This window comes from Lynx rufus, unplaced genomic scaffold (genome assembly GCF_022079265.1).
Source record: "Lynx rufus isolate CCGP_SWC_20201006 ecotype Redwood Valley unplaced genomic scaffold, mLynRuf1.p SCAF_11, whole genome shotgun sequence".
Lineage (NCBI taxonomy): Eukaryota > Metazoa > Chordata > Mammalia > Carnivora > Felidae > Lynx > Lynx rufus.
In genome coordinates this window covers 42,864,291-42,889,361 of record NW_025814825.1, presented here as the reverse complement: position 1 = coordinate 42,889,361, position 25,071 = coordinate 42,864,291, and the positions used below count along the sequence as shown (strand labels likewise).

Below are 25,071 nucleotides of genomic sequence, written 5' to 3'. Positions count from 1 at the left end.
GACTCCGAGCCGTAGCCAATCGTCACTGAAGGTTGAGTTTCTGTGGCCCGTTGAACGCGGGCGGGGGGAGGTGGCTTCTTCCGGCCGGTGGTGGGGTAGCTGCGTAGGTCGAAGGACACAGCCAGCGGAATTGGTGTCTTTTGCAAGGTCGGTGTGTGGAGGGGAACCCGGGCTCAGGCCTTAAACCTCCGCTCTGCGGGGCCGGCATAAAAATCCCACCGTTCCTGATCCGGGAACACCGCTAGGTTTTCACTTTGGGGTGCGAGAAGGGTGGAGAATGGAAAAGAAATTAGACATAACGAAGGCCGGGGCGCGAGGGGTCGGACTCGCCTGGAAAGCCTCGGGGCGAGACGGATAGGAAATCCCAGAGGCTCCCAGGGTCCCCGAAGGCCCTTAAATTGTATCTTACAATGGAGGACAACGAGGCCCGCAGCGAAGGGAGTCCCCCAAGGTCACCAGCGAAGTAATATTGAATGGAACTCGGGCCTGTGGCCCAATTAACCTCTTCCTCTGTGTCCCCATAGCAGTTTGCTTCCACTGTGCGGTGCTTAGGGAGCTGACGAGCAAGGTCTCCTTTAGCTGCGCTGCAGCCTTTGTCAAAGCGAGAGTGAGTGTGGCCCGGCCCCTGCAGTTCGCCAGGCCCGCAGTAACCGGGTTAGATTTCAGTTTATGTCCGATCAGCCGGAAGGCCTTTCCTAGGAGGTAGCCAGAACAGAGAGAGCTGTAAACTCCTTGAAGTGCAAGAGGCTGCTTCTGGTCCCCGAGTGGCTCTCGACCTTGCCTCCTTTTACCTCGTGATCTCACCATTCCAGGTAGGTGTCCAGTCAGACAGGAAAATTGCAGTTTCAAGAAACAGAAAGTAGGGAGGGCAGTTGGTCACTTCGGGCCTTTTCTGAAATGCCCATTTTCACAGGTGAAAAAAGACGTGGAAGGCCTAATGTTTAACAAAGGTGGGCCGGTTAATTAGAAACAAGAGCAAGACCCCTTGCTTAGGTTTCTCCATGGGCTACCATTTAACAATTAGTACATTATTAGTCTTAAGTAATTTCCTCCATTATTATTATGGCTTCCTAAACTTTGTAGGATTTAAAAAGGAATAAGGTTTCAGTGTCAGTTATTCCGTAAAGGGTGCTTTAGCACAAGGGTTCCTGATACTTGTCCAAAAGTAACCTGCGGTTTGCTGAAGGGTGCAGACCCAAGTGCTTGTAGGCTTTTCTCCCATTGTTTATTTCACCAGCAACCTTTTACTCTCCACTCCTGCTTCCATCTCATGTGAGCTTCACAAGAGTCTTAAGACCCAGACTAAATTTCAGTTCCTATGCCATGCCCTTCCTTGCAGTCAAAATTAGTCTTCTGTGGAACATCCCAGCCTTCCTCCTATAAAGTGTAAAGAGAAATTTAACCTACTTTAGTATTGTTTCATTTGGACACCACATCCTCTTAAAACTTTTTGTTAGGCACAAGGTCATGGGGTTATCAGTTAATTTGATAAAGTTAAGCTTCTGTTTTATGTAGGGTTTCTCCTAGAAACCTACTTAATACCGTAAGAATCCAAAAGTGTATCATGAAGATGAATGCGGGGGAAAAACATGCCTTTAATAAGTCTAGTAAAAGGAAACAGTTAATGTAAGAGCTACATTATAAAGATTTACTTTAATGGAGATTTTCCTACTTGAGCTGGAAAGGCCAAGGCCCCAGAGGGGGCTCACGGAAGTTTGGATTTCCTTCATTGTTCCAAGAACCTTATTGAAACAGTGTTCAGAATTAAGGTCATTTGCCCAAATTTTCATTGCCAATTCTATGCACATGAAAGCCTCTGAAGGCCTTTGAATAGTAAACTGGTGAGTGCCAGTTTCCATAGCAACGACTTCCTCGCAGTTCTCTCCCTCTTCATTTCATCAAGAGCCAGCTGAGTCACTGCCACTGCCTACCAATCTCGACCGGACCTCGACCGGCTCGTCTATGTTGCCAATCGACTCGGCGTGGCGTCGGTCGTGGTAGATAGGCGGTCACACATACGAATTTTCAAGTGTTTTGGTGACCTTTGAATGTGCCTTTGTTATTTTTTATTATAACAAATATATGCCTGTGTAAAATATAGGTACTATAGATATGCCTTCCTAAAAGCTTGCATATTTTTCCAGAGTTTTTTTCCTACATAATTACTAACAAGTACTTGGTTTTCTATTCCTGCAGTGTCTTTCAAACTTTAGCTTACATCAGAAACGCCTAGAGGGCATATTAAAACAGATTGCTGGGCCCCAGAATTTCTGATTGAATAGGCCTCTGATCCCTCCTCTTCCTTCCCATACGGGACAAATTGTGAAAGGGGTTGTGAATTGAGCTGTTTTGTTGATGGTTACCCTTCTGAGAAACTTTGAAATGTATCACAAGCTCCAACTTGACTCTTAAAACTGATTGATTCCATGCACGGTGTAACATGGTATAGCTAGAGCCAGGAATGAAAATATCGAGCAGCATTGGGTTAGAAGGTGGACTTAGAGAATACTGTATTTTCTTCCTGTGCTGGGTGATTTGATGTATCTTCTGGAATGTTGTATAGTAGCAACCAAGGCAAAGTCTTCTTTCTGAAATGTAGTCTTATCAGTAAGGCTTTTTCCACCATCTTTACTGCTACTGTGTTGGGCAAGACATATGTAAAAATTTATAATACCTCTGTGCAATGACTTTTCAGGTTTTTAAACTAGAAAAAAAAAAGTGGGGAGTGGAGGCGCCTGACTGGCTCAGTCAGTAGAGCATGCAACTCTTGATCTCGGTTGTGAGCTAGAGTACCATGTTGGGTGTAGAGATTACTTTAAAAAAATAAAATCTTTAAATTAAAAAAAATATTTTTTCTTTTAAATTGTATCCAACCCATTTATTGTTGCTTTTTTCTTTTTTTCTTTTTTTTTTTAAAAAAGATTGAAATCATGGCAGGACCAGAAACTGATGCCCAATTCCAATTCACTGGTATCAAAAAATATTTCAACTCTTACACTCTCACAGGTAGAATGAATGTGAGTATTAATGATACCTTTCAGCAATTATGTTTTAGAATAATAGAGATGGCAATGGCTTTTTGTTTACTTTGTCCTTTCTTTTTTAGTGTGTACTGGCCACATATGGAGGCATCGCTTTGATGGTCTTGTACTTCAAGTTAAGGTCTAAAAAAACACCAGCTGTGAAAGCAACATAAACAGTAAGGAGTTTACATTTAAGTTTGTAAGTTAGACGTTTTGTTGTTAGCATTTTTCCCTCACTATGAAAGTAAATTGTCATTGTGCAAAATTATATACAAGAAAAAGAGGAAAGTATTGTTCATATCCCATTACCGTGACGATTTTTGTTAACATTTTGGTTTGGCTTTTTGTTTTTTTTTATTTGGTTTCCAGTGGCTATGAATCATGTCTGTAATACTGTCTTATAGCAAATATGTTATCTATTATTTGAATACATGAGTGTTTATGGATATATGATTTTTGAGAGAGAGAGAAAGAAGGCACAAGTGAGAGAGGATCAGAGAGAGAATCCCAGGAAGGGCAGAGAGAGAAGTGGGACTCACCTGAAGCAGGTGGGACTCGCCTGATGTGGGACTCAAACTCACAAACCATGAAATCATGACTGGAGCCAAAGTCAGATGCTTGACTGGGCCACCCAGGCGCCCTGTGATATATGATCTGTATGTTTCCTGTTAGAATTTTTCAAATATAAATAACCTTACATTGAACACTTTTGAGCATGAAATGTTGTATGATTGTTTTAGGCTTAAGTGCTTTTCCAAAGGTTGTGGGGCACCCAGCTTAGTATGAGAGTATCTCTTTTGGACTAGCCAATGTTGAATAATAATCAGTTTCTGGTTTTTGCTCATTTGATGAGTGAAAATACTTTGTCTCTTTTAAGTTGATTTATTTTGCACTCCTAATCCAACGAGCAGGGGAGGGACAGAGAGAGAGAATCCCAAGCAGACCCCATGCTGCCAGCATGGACCCCATGTGGGGCTGGAACCCTAAAACTGTCAGATCATGACCTGAGCCAAAACCAGGAATCAGTCACTTAACCGACTGAGCCACCCAGGCACCTCTAATTTGTCTCTTTAATGAAACTACATTTTTTCCATTTGTTTGGCATTTGTATTTTTCTTAACATCCTTTTCATGTGTTTTTCTCATTTAACAATTGTCTTTGTGAAGACTTTATTTCTCTTATATAATCTCTGTAATAATTATTAGCCAACCTCTTAAATACATTACAAATCTATCTTTTGCTGGTTCTAATTTTTATATAAGCAATTTTATTTTTTCCTTAAATTCTCATAGATTTTATTTTCTTCTTATGGTGCCCTACAATCTCCATTTGCCCATGCTTAAGTGAATGAATATTTGTTTTGGTAGTAGATAATGTGCACAAAACCCAAAACCCAGATCTTTAATGTAACTCTCCACGGGAAATTTTTCCTCTGATCATAAGGGTTTTTCCAGTCTCAAAACTGTTGACTATTATTCCAGAATACAGTGGCCCATGGCTTATTCCTGACAAACAGGTAGTATTTGCCCAGTTTTCCATTAGGGACCTCCCAACTTTGGGAGGGTGGTAGTATTCTCATTATAAATATGGAGAAATTTTATCTCTGATACTAAGTAACAGATTACTTTCCACTATTTAAAATGTTACTTTGCATCTAGACTTTTCCAATAGCATACGTTCAGTATCATACTGAATTCGTAGCAGCTCTTTTTGTTAAAGGTGAAATGTTAGGTTAAATTGTATTAAGCTGAGAGACATCTTCATTTTGGGGTGGTTACTGACTCTGAGAATCTCATGAATTTGCATTCAATTTCAGGGGCTTCATGAATAGTCCTTATAATTACTGACTGTTTTAAAAGTAGGGTTGAACACAATTGTGTCTAAACTATTTTTGCTTTGTTTATAGGATTTTAAAGTGTACCTCATCTGTTAAGTTCCCATGCCTGGAGAAGCTAATGTCAACTCATCATGTGATACTCAATTTGTACAATAAATTATGAACCTGGAAAAGCTGGTTGTCTTTATTTACAAGATATCAAAAATATAAAAACTGTACAAAATGCAACGAAGGCAAAAAACTGGCAGTGACTTGGTCTAAATCTTTTAGTTTCCCAAAGCAAGGCTCAGTACTGGAGGTAAGCAACTGAAATGTCTGTCTGACTTCAAGTGTACTAGGTTGTATGTAGCTGTTTTAGCTGAAGTAGAACATGGAAGCTAAATTTCTTCACCTGGTTTATAGAGTGGTTGCACTCATAATCCAACAGTTACAAATTCAGATGGCATTGGATGGTTGTACTTCATCTAGTACTTAGAAAGGAACTGTAGTTCACCCTACCCAGTAACATACATTCCACTAGTCATGGGCCAAGCAAAAAGGTTAGTGGATCATTTAACATAGTACTTGAGTGCCATACAGTAACTACATTTTTACAGCAGAAACATACATGCTCATAGAATTCTTCAGCTAAAATTCAAGATGGTATTATATTACTTGATTTGAATCTTGAAGCAGGATGAATTATTGTAATTGATTTTTTTCTAAACATAATAAATTAAAATAGCATTTGAACAGAAAATGCATAGTTTCCACACAATCCAAAGCACCATAAATGTCCCCTCCACGAACATAATACCTCTTATTCAACTAACGGAAATTAGTTAAATGTGGTTGCTATAGAAACGTGGAACTGTCCTGTTCAGATTTTTCAAGCAGCATCCTTCCAGATCCATATAGACAAAACATTCTTTGTAGCTTAAATATTAATCACTGAGGTATTTGCTTTTAGTCTCCCTTTTTCAAACCATAGCTTCCAAAAGGTCTTTAATACCGATGGTTTATTGCGGACTATAAGCTCCTGCAGCTAGAACCAAGTTTCTTCGAGTAAAATGGAGGTGTACAACTGGCGTTGATTTGGTCATATATGTTCCCAGCAATAACTCCTGTGAATTCTCAGGTAAATTTATATGCCCAGTGGCTGTAGTAAAGTCATCGGTCTCTAAATCTTCAAATGCTTTGACAGCATCCCATAACCGGACTGTATTATCCATCGAACCTACAGGGAAATCAAAGGAAACCATTTAGTAGCATCTACCATATTTAGATTCTGACATTTTGTCAAATATACTTCCTATATTTACTGTATATTTCTGGTGAAAAAAATCTACTTGATTAATAACTCTTCCTTCTAAAGGACCATTTCAAGCAGTTTAACCTGAGAAGTCAACACACATGTTGACTGGAATCATGGCTAAGAGAAGCAAAACCTAACATAGTCAACACTCCTGTTTCATTTCAACATACCATCCCTTTACCACAAAGTCATTTCTAGCCATTTACCTGATGCCAAAATTTCACCATCTCTACTAAACCTAAGTGAACAAACTGTATCAGTGTGGCCTTTTAATTCTCCAACCATCAAACCATGTCCAATATCCCAAAGGAGTACTCTGCCATCCGTTGCTCCTGTAGCCAGGAATCTCCCATTGGGAGAAAATGTCAAGGAATGAATTGGTCCCTAGAAAAGAAGTCCATAGAAATAATCAAAAGGTTAAAAATGAGAAAATAAGACAAAGCTAGAATTTTAAAGCTTAGTGGAATGAGTAGTTTCTTTAAAATGTGTCACTGGTTAATTTTTAAAATATTCTCTCAGAAGCAAACTTGTATGTGTAAAATACCTTGTGTCCAGTGAATATCCTTACACAGTTGCCATTCAGGACATCCCAGAGTCGCACAGTTCTGTCTGCAGAGCCCGTAGCAACATAATTAGAATTTGGATGGAATCTAGTACAATTCACATCAGCAAGATGGCCAGCAAATATCCTTAAAGGCTGATAGTGGTCAGTAGCCCAGAGCCTTTTAAAAAATACATTGAAAGCAACAAATGATAGTTAATAGTTAACTACCAAAATTCGAACATAAATAATAGAAACACCATGTGAAATGTTAGCTCCAAATGGGGGACCCTTCACTAGCTACCTGATGGAGGTAAAGAAAATGGACTGATGGAGACGAAATAACATTCTTAAGGAAAACTAAGTTGATCTAGAACAATATTTTTTTTTAATTCTGTAGTTTTCTGTACCCCCCTTTCTTTATCCCAATTCCTAGTCTAACCTATAGAAAAGTATTTTTCCCTAGTTTTGGCTTCCACAAAATTAGTTTCTAATCTGAGTTACCTCATCCTGAACAAGAGATCACAGGAAAACGGGTGCACATAATGGTTGTGAAAGACAAGGTTTAGCATCTAGCTAAGGGAGGGGCTGGAAGCATGTTAAGCTAGCTTGAGGAAAAAAAGCAGGACTCTTGGTATAGACATAACTGCAGTCATAGTAATACTTCTCCCAAATTCATTTTCAAATAAGGAGCTATAAATATTGACACTCTTGAAAAGTTGATCCCAAATAATAGGAGTGAAAATGAGTTTGGCTGGAGTTTGTAATTCCCAAAAAGTAACCATTCTGCCAGTCATAAGATCACAATGTTCTTACCGAGCTACTCGATCATGGCCCCCTGACACAAAATAATAGCCATATGGGGAAAACTGTGTGTCCCATACTGGGTAGTTGTGTCCTTTATATCCCACCAAGCAAGTAAATGTTTGAAGACTCCACAATCTAACAGTCCCATCCTCTGAAGAAGAAAGCAAGTAGTTCCTGCAAGAAGAGAAGGTAATACATTTGACTCCCAGCGCAACTTAGTTACCTGTCCAGTTTCTCTGTACATTTGAGTATGTTAAATAACAGCTGAGACATCTCACTTTTACTTCATACATGGAATTCACAGTAGATAACAAAAGTTGAAAGTACTAACCAAACTAACATTAGCTGTGACACTATACATCTAGGTACCTACTGAATGAGGTTACGTTATTTTTAAAAGTATATTGGAAAAGTCACAGTTCTTATAAAAAATTATACCAAAGAGTACCAACAAAAAACATGGTCAAAAAGTTCAATTGAGAAAAACTAAGAAATGTGATACAAGATGTTACTTAAAATTCAACAATTTTTTACTTTAAAATGAAGACGCTATTTTCCTATCCTGTATGACTTAATATAAGCATTTAAAAGAAGTGTCTTGGGGTGCCTGGGTGGCTCAGTAGGTTAAGCGTCCGACTTCGGCTCAGGTCACGATCTCGCGGTTCGTGAGTTCAAGCCCCACGTCAGGCTCTGTGCTGATGGCTCAGAGCCTGGAGCCTGTTTCAGATTCTGTGTCTCCCTCTCTCTCTGACCCTCCCCCGTTCATGCTCTGTCTCTCTCTGTCTCAAAAGTAAATACACGTTAAAAAAAAAATTTTAAGTAGGCTTCACACCCAGCACAGAACCCAATGCAGGGCTTGAACTCACGACCCTGAGAGCAAGACCTGAACTGAGCTCAAGAGTCAGGACGTTTAAACTGACTGAGCCACCCAGATGCCCCAAAAGGAAGTGTCTTTTCAACAAAAAAATACAAAAATGAAAACACTATAGACCTGTAAGTAATAGTTTAGCCTTCTCAGAGATAAACACAAAAGCTGAACAACTCAGAAAGTTACGGTTTTCACTGAAATCAGAGGTTTCCCTCCGGTAAAAATGTTTCATCTGTCTAAACCCTATCAAAGTTTCATTCTCAAGGTTTCATAAAGATGAAAATCTTCGTGGACTGAAAGCTATTATCCAAGTAAGATACAAATGGTATTATAAATATAAAATTCCCTTCCATTTCTACAGAATGTCAGAGATCATGAAAAATAAGTAAATACCTATTTGTGGGTTTCAAATTCCCTTTTCAGTATCCTTAGTTCTTTTGATTATGCAAATTCTTCAACTGACATCTAATAACCTTTAATATCAGGAATTTGTTCAGAATTTGGAGATGATAGAATACGGCAGTAGCCACAAACCCAAGACAAGAACCCAAAGAAGCAATTCAGCTCCTATCGGGGTTATACAAAAACTAAAGCAAATTTTTAAGGCCAACAAACCTGGAAGCCGTGCATCTCGAGTCTATAAATTTAGGTATAAAGTTGCTACCTTGTATACCAATACCCCAAGATGAATTAGCAAATGGCAAGAGTCTAACAGATAATGCGTGAGAGGCAACCATGAGATTTTTCTAACAGAATTTTTCCCCACGTTTCCAGTAGTTAACTTTTATAATCTCAAATTTTATAATGTAGCAGTATTTCATTTTTTGTTTGTATTTTACCTATCTGGACTGAAGCTGGCTCCATAGACAGGTCCGCTGTGACCATACAGAATCTTCAACTCACTTGCTGTTTTCTCATCCATTATTCTTTCTAAGACATCATCTGATTCCTTGTCTATGAGGCTAAGATCTAAAATGGTGCAGAAATACTGATTTTTAAAACCACATTCACTTAAAAAGTATATTCATTAGAACATTTTAAGGCAATCAAATCATTGTTTATGAGAAGAACTAACATTTGAACAGTTCCTCTTACATACCAACCACTGCTAATACCTCTAAATTAGGTGGTATCAGCCCAGTGTATAGAAGAGGAAACTGAGGTTCAGGATAGTTAAAAATTTGCCAGAGTGCACAGAGCTACTCCATGTGGGAACTATGATTGAAACTCAAAGTAACCACTCTATCATAATGTTCTACACAAGTGAAAACTATGGAAATATTAAAAATTTTTTGAAAATGTATTCTCTTGTTTAAACAATACATTTAGCAAGAAACTTTCTTTAAAGTGAAATCCTAACCCTATTTCTTTTTTAGCCATTTTTATGTTTAAAACAGAAAGTACAATCCCAGTATTTACTTTAAAGGCATGTTTTAAATTAACAGGCAGTCATAAAAGTAGATTTTTAACCTTAAGGAGTTTTCCAACCCAATCCTCTCATCCTACAGATGAGAAAACTGAGGCCTAGAGAAGTTAAACCGGTCTAGTACCCCTGTCTCCTAATTGCCACTCCAATGCACTTTTCACTGTTGGGAACATTAGCATTTTTTTTTTTTTTTTAAGTAAGCTCCATGCCCAACATGGAGCTTGAACTCACAACCCCGAGATCAAGTGTCACATGCTCCACCGACTGAGCCAGCCAGGCACCCTGGGAATGTTAACATTTTGAGTTAAAGTGAAATTCTGCTAAGATCACAATCTCTTGTGTATATTCCCTAGATTCCAGATTGGTGTAAACTAAGGACAAGTTCACATCCTAACAGGTCATCTCAGTTACCTGCTGCCTGTTTAACACTACGAAGCTTTTTGGGTGTCACAGACCACACTCTAACAGTTGAATCTGCAAAACCTCCAGCAATCAAACTAGAGTCATCAGTGACATCCACTGCAGTGAGGCCCTGCCAATGAAAAAATAAAAACTTTGTACTAAACAATAATGTCTTGGGGGAAAAAATTACATGTTAGAGAATACATAATGATAGCTCTTTTTCTCATATAAAATACCATTAGAGATTTCATTCTCCAAGGAAACCCACTGTTTGAAAGTATTTACTTTGAGAACACGTCATCATTCACCCCTTTACGCCCTCCAAATTAGGAGCACATGATACGAAGAAAACGTTAGTCATTTTTGTACTTTGCTAATTATATCCTCAAAAGATTATAAACAATCTATAAAGACAGAATCCTTAATAAAAAGTATTAAGTTTATTAAGTACGAAGCCAAGTTAAATAGAGATTAACTACACAGCTTCCTCCTCAAAGACAAGCAGAATTCTAATCAGTGAAACAACACACACATAACCAAGATTCTGGCATCTACAAGTTGCTAAAGGTCTTTTCAACATTGCCTTCTAGCTATTCCAAGCAGCGTCCAATTATCCTTGTCTAACTTCTGTCTTTAAGCTATATTTACATCAAGAGTTTAAAAAAGAAAACTCCGTTTAAGTTAACACATCTAGGTTTCTTTTAATGGTAAGTCACCATTTTACATGACTCTCCAGGCAGAAATTGTGCAACGATCTCACCAACCTGGTAAGCATTGAGGAATGTATAGAAACAAATGGAGGGTAAACAGTCTGGCCCAAGGCGTACTCGTTTGGTGGTTTCTTTCATATTCATTATCTTATCCAATTTATCTGAATCTTTCAACTCAGGAAGAGGGATTCTGTAAAAGAAAAACAGATTGAAAAGTACTCTGAATTACTGAATTCTCTACAACAATATATCACCTTATACCTCTACACATGTTCCTGAAGTTTTTTCCTCACCTGTTTTGAGGTGGAGCATTGGGATCTTGTTTTTTGCTTTTGGACCCAATACTATCTTTTTTAGGTTTCTTCTTTTTAGGTTTTCCTTCTTCATTTTCTCCTTCTTCATCTTCATCATCCAAAGGTACCTCAATTTCTGGTTCTTTTAATAAGCCAAAAAATACCTAGAAGTCAAAAACGCCAACAATTTTGAAATGAGTATTTCACTCATTGATATATCCTTTTCATATCTTGATAGGATGAATCACAATTACAATACAGTAATTTATATCCTGAAGCAGATTCTGTAGTTTTCTACCCAATAGCCAATCCCTCTTCCTTACTAACAGAACCCTGATTTTGCTGGAACAGCAATATGCTCAGTGAAATAATTTCTGTTCCCAGAATCCTTTGCAGCTAGGAATAGCCATATAATATCATTCTGGCCAATAGATGTACCCACAAATATACTGGGTAAGATTTTAGGAAGAAAATATTGTTTTCCTGATAACAAAAGAGATTTAGCAGGGATATGCCTTCTGTCCTCCCCCTTCAGACTTCCTGGAATGTAGGTGCAGTGCTGGAGCTGCAACAGCCATATGTGAGCACAAAGAAGAAAGCCACATTCTAAAGATGGTGGAGCAGAAACTAGAAGGAGCCAGGCTCCTTGATGGCACTGTGGAGCCCTCATGCGAGTCCAAGAGGGCTTTTCTCTGCAATTCATTATATGTATGCAAAATCCCTCACTTGTTTCAGCCACCGTAGTCAGGGTTCTGTTCAATGCAACCATTCCCAAATTCTCATCTATACAGCATCCTTAGATCATGAAACTTAGTATATAGTGGACAATTATTCCCAAACTAGCTATAAGAAAAATGTGTAAATTATGGAGATGGAAATGCTACAGTTTTTCATAATCTGCATTACATAGTTCTTAGGTTTATTCCCATACCTTTGACTTGTTTGCCTCTCGTTTAGCCTCTCCTGCCAAACTTCCCACCATCGCATCTATCTGTTGCTTACTACGCGGCATCCCATCAAAGATGTCAATGTAGAGGTGCTCCTGAACTATGTTCCATATCTGATTGTTCTGTTTCTCCTGAAGATGCCTCTTCAAGAGTTGGTACGAGTCACGGGAAATACGCAGAACAAATTTACTTGTTCGAAAATCCAACATGGTCTCATTCCCTTTCATGTGTTCCTTTTTGGTAAGACTAGATAATACTCGTAGGTCATCCTGGTAATAACATTCCTGATCTCCATGGAACCTGTTTCAGTGATTTTAAAAAGTCATTTTTCAATGTAATCATTAAGGGATCTTTTCTCCCCCATATATTTATAAACATCCCAGAATATTTTCAATGTAGCAGTCTGAATAATCCTGGACTAAGCTACAGGATCAGAAGTAACTCATTTCAAAATGATTACAATTCAGTTTCGGAATTCATCCTGAAATTTAAAATTTTTAATTCTCTAATGAAATGTATCATTAACATTTTAAGAGAATCTGAAATAAATACCTTAAGTGAATGAAACATATCTACCACTGATAAACATATGAATTAGAATTCTTGCTTTACTAAATTTTATGTCCTCTCAAAACCCACTTTTAAAAACTTTTTATTACGGAAAGTTTTGAACATACACAATAGAAACTAGTATAATTAACTCAATGAACCTATCACTCAGCTTCTTAATAATCAATACATGTCATCCTCATAAAACTCACCCATTTTCAATGATTTCTTATATTCTTAATACCAGACATATTTATTAAACATCAGTATAATAATATAACTAAAGGACAAACAAATGTGGATGCCAAAGAATGAACACTTCCATTTACTCACCATTACCAAAGGTAATTAAGTAAAGCTTTCAGCCTTGGTGACAATTAGTAAATTTAAATGTACTTTTGTTTCTACAAATCTCAATTTTCCTGATAAAGTAAAATTAAAGATTATATATTTGGCACTCACTAAGAGCAGCAAACAATGCAAAAACAATTAGAGAACAATGACTAAACATAATAATATAATCTAGCTCTGATACACAGTCAATACATTCCTAAACTGTTACCTGTGTTACCCTGCTATGACTCGTCAAGACATGAACTAAGGTTTCTGTCAAGATTTGAGTGAAATTAGGAATCTCAGACTCTTGGTGTTCACATCAGTCACTGCCTGTAACCTCATCTGAGCATGGTGTCTGGGCAAGGGTTGAGACCGTCCATAACAAGGAGACAGAGTCCTCTGTGATATTCCAGCTTCCCACGTGAGGAGATGGCTACCCCATTAGACTGGGAGAGGAAGACGTTTTTTGATGACAACACTGTAAGAAAAATTGGCTTACAGTAGAAGTTGTCATCATCAGCCTCTGTTCTTTTTTCAACAACACTGAGCTATAGAACGTTTACTTTATAACCTTCTATTAGGCATTTGTACAATAACAAATGGCATAGAAGCTAGGGGTCCCGAGTTCTATTACTCATCTATTGCTATTACTTGTGTTATCTGACAAGTCCTGGCTTTTGGATCTATTGCTTGTACTAAAGTGCTCTCATTCAAACTGTTAAGTACCGCCTCCTTTTTAAACACTCCTTTCTTTGGCTTCTTTTTTTTTTAATTTTTTAAATGTTTATTTTTTTGAGAGAGAGAGAGACAGCACAAGCAGGGGAGGGGAAGAGATCGCGAACCACGAGATCCTGACCTGAGCCGCTTCACCAACTAAGCCACCCAGGCACCCCTCCTTTCTTTGGCTTCTAAAACTCAATACCCTCTGTGCTTGCTTAGGCAGCACATATACGAAAACTCAATACCCTCCTGCTTTTCCTCCTACTTCTCTGACCTCTCCTTGCATAGCTCTTCTACTTGGCCATCTCTTACACTCTTTTTCTATCTCTTCCACTCCAAATGTTGGAGATCCCTAAGGCTCAGTACAGCCCTTTTATTGATCTACTTCATACTCCTACCCCCACCCCAGATGATCTCATCCATATCCATCAATATTATACACAACTGCAATTTATAGCTCCAGTCCCTACATCTCCTCTGAGCTCCAGAGCCTTATATACCATCCACCTATCAACTTCACATTTCTTAAATGAGTCAAAGGCATATTCAGATCTGAATTCAAGATTACTTCACAACCTGACAAACCAGGTCCTCTTCAAGGGTTTTCTATCTTAGCAAAGAGCACCCCTATCCAGGTGGAGGAGCCAGAAACCTAGGGGTTAGCAATAATGCCTTCATCTCCCTCACCTCCATATCCAATCCATCACCAACTGCCTTACCAATATGTCTACTTCCCTTCACAAACACTACTGCATCCTGGCCTGGTGTTTCACAACAACAATTTGGGGCAAATAATTCTTTGCTTAGTGGGATTACACACACATATTAGAATATTTCGTATCCCTAAGCCACCTGCTCCTCCCCACCCTAGGCATTATGACAACCAAAACACCTCCAAACATTTTCAAATAGCCCAGAGAAAGAAGGAATAATATTACCCCAAGTTGAGAACCACTAAAATAACCTCCAAAACTGGTCACTCTAGAGTCACTCTGTTTTTCTCCCACTATCTATTTTCCCAACTGCATAAAGGTCCTTTCAAAATGCAAATTGGGGGCGCTTGAGTGGCTCAGTTGGTTAAGTGTCTGACTTCGGCTCAGGTCATGATCTCATGGTTGGTGAGTTTGAGCCCTGCGTTGGGCTCTGGGCTGACAGCTCAGAGCCTGGAACCTGCTTCAGATTCTGTGTCTCCCTCTGTCTGCCCCTCCACTGCTCGCACTCCATCTCTCATATTGTCTCAAAAATAAATAAACATTAAAAAAAAATTTTATTAATGCAAATTGGGGTGTCTGGCTAGCTCAGTTGGTAGACCATGTAACTCTTTTTCTCAGGGTTGTGAGTTCGAGCCCCACTTTAGGTGAAGAGATTACTTAAGAAAAAATAAAATTAAAAAAAAAAAAAAGCAAGTCTAATAATGACATGGTCCTTCAATGACTTCTGTAGCACAGACACCTCACTGTCCCCAAATATCCTTTTTTTTTCTTTATTCCTCCACAACAGAATACCTGAATATTAGCTGAGCATATAAACACCTAGGCAAAGGCCACATTTCCTACCTCCCTTGTAGGTAAGTGTGGCCGTTGACTAATGACGTAAAAAAAAGTGTGTGCAACTTCCAGGAAGGATGTGTGCCCTCCCTGCTGACTGTAACACTGATGTGATTGCTCAGAACCAAAGAGCCATCTTGTGCCACAGGTGGAAGCTGCATGACAAGAATGGTAGAATAACGAGATCGAGAGGGCCTAAGTCCCTGGTAATCAAGGACTCCATGCCAGTCCTGGACTGCCCTACCTCTATGAGAGAGAAATAAACTGGTATCATATTTAAGCCTCTGCTGTTTGGGTTTTCAGCCATTCTTGGTCTAATCTAATCCTAACACCACTTTCTATCGCTCTTAGGATAAAAGCAAAAAATGAACTTTTATTTTATTTATGCCATTATTGTTTTGAGTTTTCAGTGTATCTCAACCAAATCTAATCCTACCCAGTACAACCCACTACTGCTCTCAGGATAAATAAAGACCTCAACGTGGCCCAAAAACCTGCCTGTTCCAGCCCAGCTTAATGTTATACTATACCCAACCCCATACTCTGCTCCAGCCACGTTGGCCTTCTTTTATCTCTATACCTACCACGATCCCTCCTGCCAGAGCTGTCACATATGCTTTTCCCTCTTCTCTTCATCTGGTAACTCCTACCCAATCTTCAGATCTTACCTCAAGCATCACTTCCTCTGGGAGCCTTCCCTGACTTCTCCAACTAGATCAAACCCCTTTTTTAGGTTCTCAGAGCACCAGGTACCTCTCCTTTATGAAATACTTTTGGAGTTACAATCTTACATTAGTGTGGTTACAGATGTGTATATACATTATATATATATATACTATATATATAATATATATAAAATTCACATACTTCTCAAAAAATGATTTTGCTTCATTCTCATGTTGATTGTAGACTAGTTCCAAGTACATGTGTACAAACAGAGGATAAAAGAGTTGGGATAATTCTGCCCGATGGCAGTCCAAAGAACATTCAATGAAGTGTTTCAGTCCACTATAGTATTCTTCATACATTGTGGGGTCTCCTTGTTGGTTGTAAGCTGATAGCACAGCACTGACATCCGGCTGGTCTTCTACAGCTACACTTCCAACTGTTTAAAACACAAAAAACAACTTTCAAGAAAATGGCCTGATAAGCACCAAATGACTAAGACTGTTTTGCTAAGGTCCAGAGGTAAATGGTTTCTCAAATGTTTGTCTCTCACCAAACTCTTCTCCAACACAATCACATGATCTTTCAATGAAATTTTCACCTTGTTTCAGTCACCCATCCAAAACTCCTTTGGCTTGTCCATATCTTCTTGTTTTAATGTTAATGATTCTTTTTTAAATGTTTTTATTTATTTATTTTGAGAGAGACAGCATGTGCACACACAGGAAAATACGTGCATGCACAAGCACAGGAGGGGCAGGGAGAGAGGAAGAGAGAAAATACCAAGCAGGTTTCACACTGTCAGTGCAGAGCCCAATGTGGGGCTCGATCTATGACCTGAGCCAAAATCAACAGTCAGATGCTCAACCGACTTAGCCACCCAGGTGCCCCTCAGCTTGTCCATATCTTAAAATAAAAATTCCAAATCAATAACAAAACAGGTCTATATTTTTCCTGCAGCTACCTTTTTCTAAAGACAAATTTCATAAAACATGACGTGCAAATCAAACAAGTATATTAATCTTCTCTCAAGGCTTAGTGTAAATGGCACCCACCACCACAAAGCCATGCCCTGAAATAACATTCCCAGCTCTCTGAGCTATCTACATATTTTGTAACTTTCCTGTAACACATCCTATCCTGTAGAATATTTGTACATCAATCACTCCTTACAAAATGCGAGCATTTTAAGGATGGGAAGGACTAGCCTTATTTATGTTTCCAACAGATAATTCAATTTTATATGCTTAAAATAATTCCCATAAACATTCCAGGGAAGAAAACATTAGTATTTGTTTGTAACATAGCAACACCAAACAATGATACACCTGTCAATCTAATCAGCGTTTGATCACTGCTGTGTTCTTAAATGCACAAATGTTATAAGTTCTTTTGGTTACTGTGATGGCTTTTTTTCCTCCTTATTGGTTCCTGAATTTTGACAGATCAAGTTTCCAAAAAGATGAGATATTATAGAAAAATAATCAACATAATTTATCCATCTTATAGTTAATCCACAAAATTTAGCACTCAGAAAAGATTACTCTCAATCACAGTTTTGCACATTTCTATTTACAGGATACAATGCTATATATTCATACTTCATGTCTGGCAATGCCGCAAAGATTGGGTCTCATAAATGCAGATTAATTTGGCTAGAGGCTCTGCCCTGGATAACTTAATTAAACAAACATTTATTATCAGCTCAGGATCACCTTTGAGACCTTATATTGTGTATGAATTTTACTGCATGGACTTTGCAACAACAGCTAGGTAAAGGCTGGGAGGGAGGTCTCAGGTGATAGGTGCTAGACATAAACATCAGTACCAGGCATTTTATATACATATAATATCCGTATATATACATATTATAGGTATGTATGTAGATATGTATGTATAGATATGTATGTATGTGTATATACGTATATACCCATGTGTATATACGTATAACCCATTTAATAGAGAAAAAAAATTCAAACTCAGGAAGAATCAGCATCACATCACGCAAGTAAAAACAACAGAGACAGAATCCGAACCCCGGTCTGAACCTATTCTTAAATGAATGGTTCTCAAACTTTGCCATACATTAATACCCCTTGGAAACATATTTTCAAAAATGGAGATTCTTAAACTCCACCTCTACACGATCTGATTCACTAAGTCTGAAGTGATGCCCAGAAATCTGCATTCCCCTGTAGGTTTACCACTAGTAACAACCTATATTTTGAGAAATACTGGCTGTTTGGTCCAAAGCAAAGGTCCGCTGGCCTTTCCCAGTTCGTTTTCTGATCTCCAAAATAGAGGTAATGTCTAGCTCACAGTGGAATTGTGAGAATTAGGATAGATCAAATATTTTAAGTAATTACTTAAAGAAGCTAGTACAGAACGGTACAAATATTATTACTGTTAATGCAGACCTGCCAAGGCTCAAGAGCCCAAAAAAGAGGAAAGGGGCCAAAAGCCTGAAGGTCCTCGCCTCTCGGCGCCCACCTTCCCCAGACATCCCTCTGCTCAACAGCTCTCCTCAGCCTCTCACTGGAACTGACAGCTCGGAAGAGGGTTTGACTGCGCAGCCGGCGCACTAGAGAAAGGGGCGGGCATGTGGTCCTAGAGGCGGGCCCAGGAAATTCAAAACAAGCCCGCAGAGGTGCAGGCCTGCCTGCCTCTGCCTTCCCGGCTTGCTCCCCTTCGTGCCCTACCTCCCCGGGACTCCGCGGCTCACCTTTCCCCGGAGCCGCAGGACCTGTCGCTAAGCCCGAGACGACGGCGGCCCCCGAAGCACCGGTGCCCGGAGGGTCAGTGGCAGCGGGGCCGGGGGCCGAGGCTGTGACCCGGCTGAGAAGCGCGCTAGCCGCCTCAGCACCGGCGCCGTCCGCCTCTCCCGGGACTCCGGTGCCCGCCACTGCCTCCTCCAGCAGCCGGGCCTCACGGCGCAGCGCCTCTTCAGCCTCGCGGAGATTGCTCTGCCGCAGGAACTGCAGCACGGCCAGCAGAGTCTGTCGGTCGTGGGGAGCTCCGGCCTCCGGAGCAGCGGCGGGCACCGTGGACGCCCCCGCCGGAGCAACGGCGGAGACAGCCACCGAGGGTTTGGGGGTCCCACCATCACCGCCGGCCGACGACGACGCCGCCGCAACGTTCCCGCCGCCGCCGTTAGGGCCGTTGTTGGTAGTGCCGCCGCCACCCTCGCCAGCGCCGTCCCCCGCCTGCGGAGGTAGCAGCGTCGGCGGTCCCTCAGGCTCTAACTTGACCGCCACCTCCGTCTGCTCCTCCGCCAGCGCCGCCATCTTGCGGCTGAGCCACCTCGCGCCGTCAAGCGTGATTGCGTTTTCGCCACATGGAGGGCGGGGAGGAGCGTTTTACGACAGCTTGGGAAGGCAATATACGGCAGTAGGAGGGGCGAGAAAGAAGGCGAAAAAGAATGGGAGCAAGAGCACTTTCAAAAGTGAGTGACAGAAAGGCAGGAAGTGGGAGGTGGCGACCGCCTATAGCGTTTGCGTGTAATAATTACCGTTTATTTCAGACCAGCTATTTTTAGGCACTGTGAGAGTTATTTTACATTTTATGACCTCCTTTAATTCAACAATCTTATAAGGGAGTGTTAGCCTCACTTTACAGGTGACTGAACCGAGACCCAAAGAGGTTAAAATAACTTGCCAAAGTCAGGCAAGAAGAAAATGAGTGTCAAGATTCCAATCCAGGTCTCTTGTAAACGTAGCCAGAAGGAAGCTTCTGAGATACTGGTAATGTTTTATATTTTGATCTGGGTGGTAGTGACTTTTTTTTTCAACTTTTACTTTTGTAAAAATTAAGCTACACGCTTTAAGTTTTGTGAACTTTACAGCATGTATGTTATATATAGTTGTTATTTCAAATTTTGGTTTAGTTTATTTATTTATTTTGAGGGAAAGAGCGAGAGAAAGACAGCAAGCAGGAGAGGTGTAGAGAGTGAGGGAGAGAAAGAATCCCAAGCAAGCTGTCTGCACTGTCAGCGCAGAGCCTGACCCTGGGCTCAGATTCACGAACCGTGAGATCATGACCTAAGCCGAAATCAAGAGTTGATGCTTAGTGGACTGAGCCACCGAGGTGCCCCTAAAAACAATTTTCTTAACGTTTATTTTTGAAAGACAGACACAGAATTCCAAGCCCACTCCAGGCTCTGAGCTGTCAGCACAGAGCCCAACAAAGGCTTGAGCCCACGAACCTGATGAGATCATGACCTGAGCCAAAGTCAGAAGCTTAACCGACAGAGCCACCCGGGAGCCCCTATATATTTCAATCAAAAGTTGAGTACCTAAATTTTGTCATTGAGAAATGTGTGCGTTCTGTATTCATGCTATGTTATCTTTTGTTACAAATAAACTGTATTTTAACCGTGTATTTAAAATATTATGTGCCATTTTGTAATGCTTCACAGGTTATAAAACGCTGCTGCATATTTTATCTCATTTGAATCTCACAACTCTGGGGCTAGATGCAGACAAGTGAGCCAAGGGAGTTGGGAAAATCTAGCACAATTATTCAAGTTGTTGGTTTTTAGGTCTTACTGGCTTCCTTCAACGATATTTAGTAGCTGAATGACCTGGAGCAAGTTACTTAACTCAAGTTGCCCAATTTCTAAAATAGGGATAATAATTGTACCTACCTCACAGAGTTGTGTAAAGATTAAATGAGATAATGTATATGTAATACCTAACATGTAATAAATAGTTGTTGGTTACTTTTCCTTCACCTTAAAAGGTGTCCTGTAAATGTTTGATAAAGTCCAATTATGATGTTCAGGGTGATATTAAGACTGAAATATGAAGCTTAACTAATTGCGTATCTAAAGTAAGATTATGGAACATGGGGGAAGAGAGGGTGGAGGGGAAGATGAGCAGGAGTTGGTTAGCATTTACCCAGCACTTACCAACAGAGAGAGAACCTGAATCTCTTATGAGGTGGAGAGAATTTGTCCTTTTCCTTAGGATCATTCAACTAATTTTTCTGATTCAGTATTCACTAATTAACTTGATAAGTGGTAAATTATTGAGCACTTACGTGAGGGATGCCATGAATAACAAGCCCAGGCATGTTTATTGTTCCCTGGGAAGTTACTTTACCCCCTTACTAATAGTAAATTAGCATTCTGGTGCAGACATTAGTCTTGAGAATCAGATCCTGGAAACTGGATCTATCTGTACAGCTGAAACCCGGATAGTGGGACTCACAAAAGTACAGCCACCCCTCTTCCCTCTGTAGGGTCTACCTTTCACCTAGCTTTGTCCCTTAAGTTCCAAAAAGTCTCGGTTGGAACTTTATACCACAGTAAAGTATATTGAATAACTGCAAGGCCCACTTTTAATTTTTGTTTCTCTTTTCCCTTTTTTTTTTTTTTTTTTTTTTTTACTTTATTTACCTAGAGGTGCCTGGGTGGCTCAGTTGGTTGAGCATCTGACTTTGGTTCAGGTCACGATCTCAGTTTGGAAGTTCAAGCCCCACATCAGGCTTGTTGCTGTCAGCACAGATCCTGCTTTGGATCCTCTATCCCTCTCTCTCTCTCTCTGCCCCTCTCCTGCTCACACTTGCTCTCAAAAATAATTTAAAAATTAAATAATTAAATAAATAATTATTAAAAATTAAATAATTAAAAAATTAAATTTTTTTTAATTTTTTAGCAGTTTATTCACCTATTTTTAGAGAGAGTGAGTGGGGGAGGGACAGAGAGAGAGGGGGAGAGAATCCAGAACAGGGAAATCCCAATGCAGGGCTCGAACTCCTGAACCATGAGATCATGACAAAAGCCAAAATCAAGAGTTGGGTGCTTAACCAACTGGGCCGCCCAGGTACCCCTCCCCTTCCTTTCTAATCCCTACTCTCATTCTCCTTCTGCTCTCTTCTTGGGGTGTGTTAAGAAGTCAAGTGTCAATCTGTATCTTGTTCCTTTACAGAAGAGCTACTCTTTCTCTCTGGTTGTTTCTCTTTCTCTTCCATGTTCTTTCTTTTACTCTTCATGTGTCAAGGGTTGGACTTTTCATGTCTATTCTGATTGGACCTTTATGCACTCGTTCAATCTGAGATTTTTTTTTTAATTCTGGGAATTTGGAAACATTATATCTACAAATATTTTCTCCTTTCTATTTTTCTCCTTCTTCTTGTATTCTTATAGTACAGATATTGATACTTTTATTTCTTTTTTTAAAATTTTCTTTAAAGTTTATTTATTTATTTTTGAGAGAAAGACCAAGAGAGTGAGCAGGTGAGGGGCAGAGAGAGAGGGAGAGAGAATGTCAAGCAGGCTCCAGGCTGTCAGCACGGAGTGCAATGTGGGATTCAGACTCACAAACCATGAAATCATGACCTGAGCTGAAACCAAGAGTCGGACACTTAACTGACTGAGCCACCCAGGCATCCCAATGCTTTTATTTCTATCTTCTAGGTCTGCTTTCACATTTTCATATTTACCCCTTCCTATACCTTCTAGAAAAGTTCCTCTACCTGATGTTTCAGTGTAATCATTCTCGGCCGAGATCCATATTACTACATAACCCATTTATTGAATTATTTACTTCAACCATTATATTTTTCATAGTATTTTGTTTTTTTTTTTTAATTTTTTTTTCAACGTTTATTTATTTTTGGGACAGAGAGAGACAGAGCATGAACGGGGGAGGGGCAGAGAGAGAGGGAGACACAGAATCGGAAGCAGGTTCCAGGCTCTGAGCCGTCAGCCCAGAGCCCGACCCGGGGCTCGAACTCACGGACCGCGAGATCGTGACCTGAGCTGAAGTCGGACGCTTAACCGACTGCGCCACCCAGGCGCCCCATTTTTCATAGTATTTTGAATTGGTTAGTCATGATTTATTATCCTGCTTTAACCCATTTGGGAGATTTTGTCCCTCCTGGGGACATTTGGCAATATATAGAGACGTTTTTGGTCGCCACAGCTCACGGTGGTGCTGCTGGCATCTAACCTGTAGAAGCCAGGGATGCTGCTAAACTTCCCACAATTCACAAGACAGCCCCATCCCACCACAGCAAAGAATTATCTGGCCCAAAATGTCAATAGTGCCCAAATAGACAACCCGTGATGTAACCAATATGAACTACTTTCTTTTGGGGGATATTATTTATTTAAATTTTCATCTGATGCACTTAATCTGTTTTAACTAGTCTAAACTCTTCAGTTTCTCACTTCAATGTGAGTTGCACCTGCTATATCTCATTACTTTTCTCGATTAATTTGTATTTCAGTGGAGCTATAAGCTACCTTGGCTAATATGTATACCCAGAGGGAGAGGCAGAAGCCCAGCATTGGAAAAAGGTGAGAGATGCACCAAAAGGAGGAAAGTCTATAGTGTCACTGTCTGGGCTCCATCACCCCATTTGCCAATTCACACGCACACATGTGCACACACACACATCCTCAGGATTTTCACAGTTTTTACAGATGTGTCAATTTGGGTGCCATCTCAGGTTGGGTATGATGGGGAGACCAGCCACCAGTGTGAATTTACCATCTTGTTTGGTTCCTAAGTTTAAACTCATACCAGGGGGATCAGGCTGAAAGTTCCAACCCTCTAATCACATGGTTTTTTTCAGACCTCATCCTGAGGCTATCCAGGTGTCTTCAACCTCCAGTCATCTCTTCAGCATACAAAAAGACACTTATTACTTAAGAGATTCCATAGATTTTGTGCCTTATGTGCTGGGGGTGGGGGGGACACACAGAGGCCAAATGGATATTTCTCATTAAGTCACAAATAGTTTTACTATGTCCTTTCCAATGTCCTTTATTGTGTGCCTTTTATTTATTTTTCTTGTCTTATTGCAGTAGCTGGGACTTGCAATATGGTGTTGAATACGAGTGGTTAGGGGAAAGTAGACATGCTTGCTTCATTCCTTATCTTAGGGAGAAAATACTTAGTTTTTTATTATTAAGTATGATGTTCACTGTGAGGTTTTTATAAATGCCCTTTATCAAGTTAAGAACATTTCTGGGTAGTGGTATACTTTGTATCTCAGTTCTTTTTTTTTTTTTTTTTTTTTTTTAATTTTTTTTTCAACGTTTATTTATTTTTGGGACAGAGAGAGACAGAGCATGAACGGGGGAGGGACAGAGAGAGAGGGAGACACAGAATCGGAAACAGGCTCCAGGCTCTGAGCCATCAGCCCAGAGCCTGACGCGGGGCTCGAACTCACGGACCGCGAGATCGTGACCTGGCTGAAGTCGGACGCTCAACCGACTGCGCCACCCAGGCGCCCCTCTCAGTTCTTAAAACCTGTGTAACATTGATTAGGCTCAGATCATGTATATGCAGCTTGAGGATAAGCCCAACTTTATAGGACCATTTTATTGATCTCCTTAATCTCCCCAACACTTCTCTTTCTGGTCCTCTAGCTGGAAAAGGGAGTGGGCTTTAATTTTCTGCTCTGCTGTGTACTCCCTGAAAATGCAACTACTGTGGAGCCAAGAAGCAAGAGAATATACAGTGAAAACAGTAGTGGGGATGCCCCCTTGCTCTTGGGACCAGAGTTCTCTCAGAGTTTTAGGTGCCTGCCTGGCCTCCACTGTCATCCCACATCCATTGCCACGATGGACCTGCCTATGGACTGGTGTGGGAGAGAATGGAAAAACAAAAACAAAGGAAAGTTTGGATTTCCCTCATTCTTTGTGACCTACAGTGGTCCCCTTTCCTGCCCCTGAAACCATGATAGAGGATTTCTCTCAGAGTTCTATCTTACACACCTGGTGCACAGTTCTGAATTTCAGCTTGTGTTTGAGTCCAGGCCAGGAGATACCAGAGGAAAAACAAAATGGGAAATGCAGTGATGGTTCAGTTGTAGTTAGAGTTCTGGTTGCCTTCCCCAATCTGCCTCTTACGAATTGCATTCTAGAGTCAATAGATAGCTGTTCCATGCATTCTGTCCAAAGCTTTTACCTGTATTCAGTGAGAAATACAGAGTGAAGCACTTAATTATCACAACCCAGTAATCTTAGCTACATTGGTTGATACGTATTTTAGTTTATATTTTGTCTTATCTTAGAGAGTTTGAACATCTTTTCATATTTTGGCACTGTTTTTATATTACTTTGGGGGATTAAGTTTTATCTTTGTCCCCTAATTT

At 40.1% G+C, this 25,071-nt stretch overlaps 2 protein-coding genes across 5 annotated transcripts; one reads left to right on the top strand and one right to left on the bottom strand.

Annotated features, from left to right (window-relative positions):
• Window positions 1-41: 41 nt before the first annotated feature.
• ATP5MK (ATP synthase membrane subunit k) lies at window positions 42-5,033 on the top strand. 4 transcript variants are annotated; one of them, XM_047073401.1, is made up of 5 exons: window positions 69-147; window positions 528-812; window positions 2,922-3,017; window positions 3,107-3,199; window positions 4,930-5,033. In XM_047073401.1, the coding sequence occupies exons 3-4, from the start codon at window positions 2,931-2,933 to the stop codon at window positions 3,194-3,196; spliced, it is 177 nt and encodes a 58-aa protein (XP_046929357.1). In that variant the 5' UTR covers window positions 69-147; window positions 528-812; window positions 2,922-2,930; the 3' UTR covers window positions 3,197-3,199; window positions 4,930-5,033. The 4 variants fall into 4 exon arrangements, with proteins under 4 accessions (XP_046929359.1, XP_046929356.1, XP_046929357.1 ...); XM_047073402.1 differs by having other exon boundaries at window positions 80-147; window positions 525-812; XM_047073403.1 differs by lacking the exon at window positions 528-812 and having other exon boundaries at window positions 42-147; window positions 3,107-3,222.
• TAF5 (TATA-box binding protein associated factor 5) lies at window positions 5,018-19,256 on the bottom strand. The gene is made up of 11 exons (XM_047073399.1): window positions 18,689-19,256; window positions 16,168-16,405; window positions 12,133-12,448; window positions 11,202-11,365; window positions 10,963-11,098; window positions 10,208-10,328; window positions 9,210-9,339; window positions 7,512-7,676; window positions 6,699-6,876; window positions 6,361-6,538; window positions 5,018-6,076 (listed from the first exon to the last, which is right to left on the bottom strand). The coding sequence occupies exons 1-11, from the start codon at window positions 19,248-19,250 to the stop codon at window positions 5,859-5,861; spliced, it is 2,406 nt and encodes an 801-aa protein (XP_046929355.1). The 5' UTR covers window positions 19,251-19,256; the 3' UTR covers window positions 5,018-5,858.
• Between the last annotated feature and the right edge of the window lie 5,815 nt (window positions 19,257-25,071).